The sequence below is a fragment of the Nyctereutes procyonoides genome, unplaced genomic scaffold, assembly GCF_905146905.1.
Source record: "Nyctereutes procyonoides isolate TBG_1078 unplaced genomic scaffold, NYPRO_anot_genome, whole genome shotgun sequence".
Classification (NCBI taxonomy): Eukaryota; Metazoa; Chordata; class Mammalia; order Carnivora; family Canidae; genus Nyctereutes; species Nyctereutes procyonoides.
In genome coordinates this window covers 9,679,371-9,686,669 of record NW_026575144.1, presented here as the reverse complement: position 1 = coordinate 9,686,669, position 7,299 = coordinate 9,679,371, and the positions used below count along the sequence as shown (strand labels likewise).

The window sequence follows — 7,299 nt, the reverse complement described above, 5'->3', positions numbered from 1 at the left end:
AGGAAAAACGTATCTGCTTGACATTTTAGTTTTTATACCTTCTATCATAAATTACATTGAACATCTTTTTTTTTCTTTTAGTAAATTTGTATCATTTGAATTTCCTTTTGGGTGAAATGCCTGTTCATTTTCTTTGCATATTTTTCTATTAGTTCTGCACATACTTTTATTTATTTTTTTAAAGATTTTATTTATTTATTCATGAGAGACAGAGAGAAATAGGCAGAGACAGAGGCAGAGGGAGAAGCAGGCTCCATGCAGGGAGCCGGATGTGGGACTAGATCACGGGACTACAGGATCACGCCCTGAGCCGGAGGCAGACTCTCCACCATTGAGCCACCCAGGTATCCCCTGCACATACTTTTATAGTTAGAAGTTCAAATCGGAATGGGAATGATCTCATATTTTGATTTGAAAATTATAGTTACCATATACCTTGCAGTCAGCCTCCCATCTTTTTTTTCCCCCTTTATATTTATTTTTCTTTTTTTTTATTTTTTTTAATTTTTTTTTTATTTATTTATTTACGATAGTCATACAGAGAGAGAGAGAGAGGCAGAGACACAGGCAGAGGGAGAAGCAGGCTCCATGCACCGGGAGCCTGACGTGGGATTCGATCCCGGGTCTCCAGGATCGCGCCCTGGGCCAAAGGCAGGCGCCAAACCACTGCGCCACCCAGGGATCCCTATATTTATTTTTCTAAGTAGGCTCCACACTGGGTTTACCACCTTGAGATCAAGACAAGGGCTGAGATCAAGAGTTGATCCTTAACTGACTGAGCCACCCAGGCACCCCAGGCTTGCATCTTTAAGCATGAGGTGAAACTAGCACAGAATGAGAAAAGTGATAGGATACGGGTAATTTTTCTCTACATCTGGGTCCAAGCTCAGACTCTTTAAACATAAGAGAATACACTGTCCCTAAATATTATAAAAATCATAGAATCAGGCTCACTGTCTGGCTTCATTCTTGCTATTTTTGTGTAGTAGTCATGAGCTTCATTTCAACAGATCATGCAAGCAAGCTTCTTTGTAGCCTGAAATCTAGACCAGCTATGAAACATACTCCTGGTAAAATAAAGTTAAGCGTTGTAGCAGATAAGACCTGCAAACTGTTTAGAGTAGCGTGAATAACTCAATTGCTTATTTGGCTAAATATGAGTTAAATGGACAAATACTGAGCATCTATTGTAGTATTATATAAGACACTGATGTTAGGCCTATGTAGTACTTTCCTAGAGCTGCCTTAATAAAATACCACAAACTGTGTGGCTTAAAATAAATTTATTGCTTCATGGTTCTGGAGGCTGAAATCAGGGTGTTGGCAGAGCATGGTCCCTCTGAAACCTATAGCGAAATCCTTCCTTACACCTTGGCAGCTTCTGGGGATTAGCTGGCTGTCTTTGACATTCCTTGGCTTGCAGCTCCCTAACTCCTATCTTTGCCTTGGTTTTCATAAGGCATTTCCCTCTTTGTGTTTTTGTCTTCACATGGCCATCTTCTCATAAAGATACCCTATTCCTACTCCAATATGGCTTCATCTTAACTCAATTAACTATGCCTGCAACCCTCTTATTTCCAAATAAGGTCACATTCTGAGATACCGGGGGTTAGGATTTCAACATATCTTTTTTGGAGGGACACACTTCAACCCATAACAACCTTTCTCTAGAATCTTTGGGGAGAAGTGAGGGAGAATGTAAAAGCCAAAGATGCTGACACTTATATACTTTGCATTCAGCCCGCCTGAGTCCAGTTACTGAGATAAAGTTACAGCCTCAGCATTCACTAGAAGCACGCAGTGCAGAGGAGTTACCAAAAAACTTCAATCAATCCAGACTTCAGAGGAATTTACAAATCCAGCCCTATATGCATTCCACCCCCTTCCTGGTTCATGCTTCACTGAACTGCATGCTCTACCTTCAGCCTGTCATTCCTGTCCTTGATTGGAGGAATTACAAGCTTGAGTTAAGAGAAAAAGAAATGTACTAAGAAAGGTCAAATGAGGGCAGCCCAGGTGGCCCCGCGGTTTAGCGCTGCCTTCGGCCCGGGGTATGATCCTGGAGACCCGGGATCGAGTCCCATGTCGGGCTACCTGCATGGAGCCTGCTTCTCCCTCTGCCTGTGGCTCTGCCCCTCTCTCTCTTTGCGTGTGTCTCTCATGAATAAATAAAATCTTTAAAAAAAGAAAAGAGGTCAAATGACAACCCCCACCCTCATCAGATTATAGGCTTCACACCAGGAAGATTCTTGTTTGCTTCTTGTGCTACTGTGCTTCATGGACCCCCTCCTGCTGTCCACATGAGCACCCTTATCACCCTCTGAAGGAGAGGAATCCACGGATGGAACTCTTCTTGAAGTGATCCCAACTGCTTTCAAGTTTCAGTCAAAAGACATCCTTTTTGAATTCAACACCTGTTGGCCACTAAACCTATTTAGAGTCTATTCACGGAGGCCGGAGATTTTACTGCATGGTTCAATCACACTTCCACCAAGAGCCCTTTCTGTCTGTCAGTGGGCAGAATTTGAACTTTTGTTTTTTCTTGCTTTTCCATAGTATTTATACTATTAATCTACTCACATCTAAGGGTTTGAGTCTTACTTTCCCAAATACAGTTTAGAGTAATTCTTGCCTTTTTCAGTGGCCAAAGAAATTCTAAAAAAGCAACAAGAAGCTATCCTTATATTAAGTGGGAAGAAGTCATAGTCATGCAAAGTAATAAATAAAATATATACATATGCAAAACATGTTTATTGTTTTGCACCATAACCTTCTCATAGGAATGAATATATATATTGAATATGTATATACACATATTTTTAGAGTAGCTTCCCCCCTTTTTTTTTTATTTTGGTGTGATGACTGTGTAAGTAAGTCCTTCTGCCAATATTTATTCCCTACTCCATTCTCCCATTGTATATATTTTTAAAGAGCCGGGGACATTTTCTTTTGCATCTACAGTAGTAAATAATCCTTGCCTTGTCTGTTATATGATGGCTGGGCAGGATTTTTTTTTTTTATCATTACATTTTTGTCAAGGTTAATTGTTTTCCTATTACCTGCCTGATTTTTAGAAATTCAAAAAACCAACAGTTGTTTTGTTTTCTTTTTGAGATCAACTACACTTGAGTTATTTTTCTGTAGACATCAGACACCAGAAAGTGCTTGCTGACAAAGCCTGGTAGACAACACTCTGGGGAAGGCAGAAAGCAAAGGACTGTCCTGCTTTCCCCAGTCCTTGGAGCAGCAACTGTTTTCTGGAAAATGGGAAAAAGAAAGTAAGAGGAAAGTTAGATTTGACTTAAAATTGTCACTTTCCGGGATCCCTGGGTGGCGCAGCGGTTTGGCGCCTGCCTTTGGCCCAGGGCGCGATCCTGGAAACCCGGGCTCGAATCCCACGTCGGGCTCCCAGTGCATGGAGCCCGCTTCTCCCTCTGCCTGTGTCTCTGCCTTGCCCCTCTCTCTCTGTGTGACTATCATAAATAAAGAAAAAAAATGTTTAAAAAAAATTGTCACTTTCTAACAGGGAGAATGTCACTTTTTTATATTGCTTCAGCTGAGGCTTAAATGGGAAGTAGCAGGATGTATGATGTGGGGAATGAGGTACTATCTCCCCACTTTTTAGAAGTGGCCTAATAAAATCTTTCCCAAAAGGAATATGCCTGCTCATAAATCAATGGAGTCAACTTTCAACCTATACCCTGCATTCTAGATTTTAGACACCAATGAGAGGCTAACAAAAGTCGCCTGTTAACTTGGGGGGGAGGGCGGGGTTGGCCCCACGCTGCCCTTCCTCTAAGAGGTTGGGATTTTTTTTTAATTTTTATTTATTTATGATAGTCACAGAGAGAGAGAGAGAGGCAGAGACACAGGCAGAGGGAGAAGCAGGCTCCATGCACCGGGAGCCCAATGTGGGACTCGATCCCGGGTCTCCAGGATCGCGCCCTGGGCCAAAGGCAGGCGCCAAACCGCTGCGCCACCCAGGGATCCCTAAGACGTTGGGACTTAAAGGATGGCATGCTTCCTGCTCACTTCCTACTGTTTCGTTCCACACTTTCTATTATCTGTACCTCCTCTCAGATGTCCTACACTCCCTGCCTACCAGGGCCCCAAGTACGGTGAGGTAAGCGAGTCGAAACACTCTCCTGGAGTCGAAACTTAATGGAGGCCTGAAAATGTCTCAGTTAATCAAGATCAGTAATATCTAAATGCAAAAATTCTTTAAAAAATTGGTAAACTAGGCCAGCTGCTGACCGCCTAGTTCTGTAAATAAGGCTCTCAAGGGTGGGATTAAGGTGAGAAGACAGGCAGGATCGCGCAAGTGAGAAAGTGCTTTTGAAATTTTGATATGTTGCTTATCATGGCTTTTTTTGGATTAATTTTGATTTTTTGAAATTATGTTTGACTTTAAAAAACATTGCATCAAAATATTTATCTTGATGATGGAGGTGTGGGTCGTTTTTTTTTTTTTTTCCCCCCCCGAATCCATAAATTTTGGAATTGAGGCACGTGTCTCTCCCCAGCCGTACCCTAGCATTGGCCCTGTAAGATTACGGGTCAACGAAAATCTATCCACCTTGTTCAACCACGACTCCTACAGGCAGGAGAATCAGGCCGCTCCCCTCCCCGCTCCCCAGCGTCGAGGTGCCCGCGCCACGAAGCCCCCTGCGGCCCGGCGGGTTTCAAGATCTTCCCCTCGGCTTTCCTCGCGCGTGCACTACGATACTACACTGCCCTTGGGTCGGGTGCTCGCTCGGAGCAGCCCGAGCGCCTCGACGGTGCTGTTAGGAAACGATCGCTCGCTCTCCGGCGGCAAGCTATCCGGTTTGGCTGCTCACCAACTACCTCCTCCGCCACGGGGCTGACCCGCAGCGACGCCGTCTCCAACAGCGTCTGCCCTCCGCACGGGGACGCCCGGTGACAGGACCTGCCCCAGCCCGGGTCGCCCGGGCCGCCCGGGCCGCCCCGGCCGCGGACCCGCCCCAAGCCCGGATCGGCTCGCCGTCCGGCCGCCGCATCCTTTCACCGGTCATCGTGTGCTCTCGCCTGCGCGCCCCGCCGAGTCCTCCGGCGCGAGAAAGGGCTCGCGCCGCGTCCAGCTTTTCGCCGCACGGGACCGAAAAGCGCGAAAAAGCTCCCCGCACGGCAGTGCGCAGGCGCAGCGGCGCCCAGGGCTTTCCGCAGCGCGGTCCAAGGGGGCGCTGGCTGCGCGCCGGGCGCTCGGCGGCCCGGTGGGGGGCGCTGCGGGGAAGGCGCCCGAGGAGGGAGGGGGCTCCTTGCAGGGGTGGTGCCGGGCCCGGGTCGCCGCCCTGCAGGGCGGGGACCGGTGCGGGCGGAGGGCCGCGGCTGGGACCGGCATGGGGCGGGCGCGGCCCGGGGCGTGCGCAGGGTCCGCGGGCCCGACGAGGCGGGTGACGGCGGGTGACAGCGGGCGGGGCGGCGGGCGGCGCCGCGTTCTCGCCGTCTGCGCGGCCGGGCCCGGAGGGTCGTCGGACTCGGTGCGCGCCGGGCGGGGCGGGCGGAGGCGCCATGCACGGCCCCCCTGCCGGGCCGCTGCGGCTGCTCCTGTGGCGAAGCCCGGCCGCCAGCACGTGGACCCTGGGCGCCCGCGGCCCGGGGCCCCGGCCTCAGCGGACGGGCCTGTGGCCGGCGCGGCCTTGGGGCGCGGGGCCGGGGCTCCCCGGGGCCGCCGGGGCCGCGCGAGGCCCGCGCCGCTGGACTAGCGGCTGCCCGGCCGGGGGTCCCCGCGCGGCGGGCGGGGGATCGGGCCTCGCGCGGCTCCTGGCGCTGTGCGCGCGGCTCCCCGGCGGCTGCAGGTGCGGAGCGCTCCCCGGGCCCGGCGCTCCCCGGCTGCCGTGCGCTGGGCTTCGGGGCGGCCCCGCGGCCGCCGCCCGCGTCGGGGGCAGGGCCTGGCGGCGCGGGCCGGAGGTGCCTGCGGCCGCCGCGGCTCCCGGAGACGACCCGCAGCTGCGCCCCGCGGCGGCCAGGCGCTCGGAGGCCCAGAAGCTCTTGGGGCTGGCGTACCCGGAGCGCGGGAGGCTGGCAGGTAGGGCTTGCTCCGTCCTCTTCCCCTCGGCGTCCGCGCACCTCGCACCCCGCGCGGCCCTGGGGCACACACCTGGGCCGCTTCTAACCCCGTGAAGAGGGACAGGCCGGCGTTTTACGGGGGGACCTTGAACCGGTGCTGAACGAGGGGTGCTCACCCTCGGTCGCATTGTCAGGCCCTTCAGGTTGGCTGAGAATCCGCTCACAGCTGTGCCGCATGTTTGTTGTCTTGGCTTGACACACCTTGCACGAGCGAGCGGCGGCGGCTCGTTATTGGCAGAGGGAGAATCCTTGGGTCCGTTCCGCTTCGCCGTTGCCAGCGCTCTCAGAACGAGCGGGGTTGCCCCCCACCCCTTACATTTTAAAATTTATTCTAGCCAAAAATAGATCTGGTTTTGTATTATGAAGTTATACTACTTTTTATAGACATTGTGTAATATGTTAGGCCAAATAAGTCAGAGAAAGACAAATACCACTGGATCTCACTCCTATGTGGAGTTTAAGAAACAAAACATGAGCGTAGGGGAAGGGAAGGAAAAAGATAAAAACAAAGGGAGGCAAACCGACAGGACACTCTTAACTATAGAGAACAAGCAGAGTTGCTGGAGGGGAGGCGGGGGATGGGGTAACTGGGTGATGGCCATTAAGGAGGGCACTTGTTGGGATGAGCATTGGGTGTTATATGTAACTGATGACTCATTAAATTCTGTCCCTGACACTAATAATAGACTATATGTTAACTGAGTTTAAATAAAAATTTAAAAAACATTATTTGATTTAGGCAACTTTATTAAACAGTCAGCACTTTTTTTTGTGAATTTATGTGAAGTAAAACAATGTAAACCTTTCCGTTTTGTTTCATGTGCCTTTTGCTTCCCTGAGTGGTAAGCAGGAAGTTACTAGCTCTTCAAGAAAACCAAACACTGGCATAGTAAGTGATCTGTGAACTCCAGAATCTATGAGAAACTGTAGATCATAACCTAACTAAATCATAATTGAGTAATTTTTTAAAGGAATCAAAATGAATGTTTTTAGTAGGATTTTCTAAATTCCTCATTTTTTAACCATAATTGGGAAAATGTTATCACACAAGGGCCTTTTAAGATCTAAAAGATCCCAGGACCCAGGGATCACCACCTGAGCCGAAGGCAGACACTCAACCACTGAGCCACCCAGGTGTCCCTCCATTTCTTTAATATTTATTGAGCCTCCTCAGTGTCATGGGGTTACATGGGGGGGGGGGGCAGAAAGAAA

General features: G+C 50.1%; 1 protein-coding gene across 2 annotated transcripts in view; it reads left to right on the top strand.

The window, feature by feature from the left end:
* Nucleotides 1-5,369: 5,369 nt before the first annotated feature.
* ABCB10 (ATP binding cassette subfamily B member 10) overlaps nucleotides 5,370-7,299 on the top strand; it is a 35,522-nt gene continuing 33,592 nt past the window's right edge. Inside the window, exon 1 of one of the 2 annotated variants that reach the window (XM_055308818.1) lies at nucleotides 5,370-6,046. In XM_055308818.1, the coding sequence (XP_055164793.1) occupies nucleotides 5,530-6,046 (517 nt within the window). In that variant the 5' untranslated portion in view covers nucleotides 5,370-5,529. The remainder of the gene's footprint in view (nucleotides 6,047-7,299) is intronic. The other variant, XM_055308817.1, reaches the window with a different exon arrangement.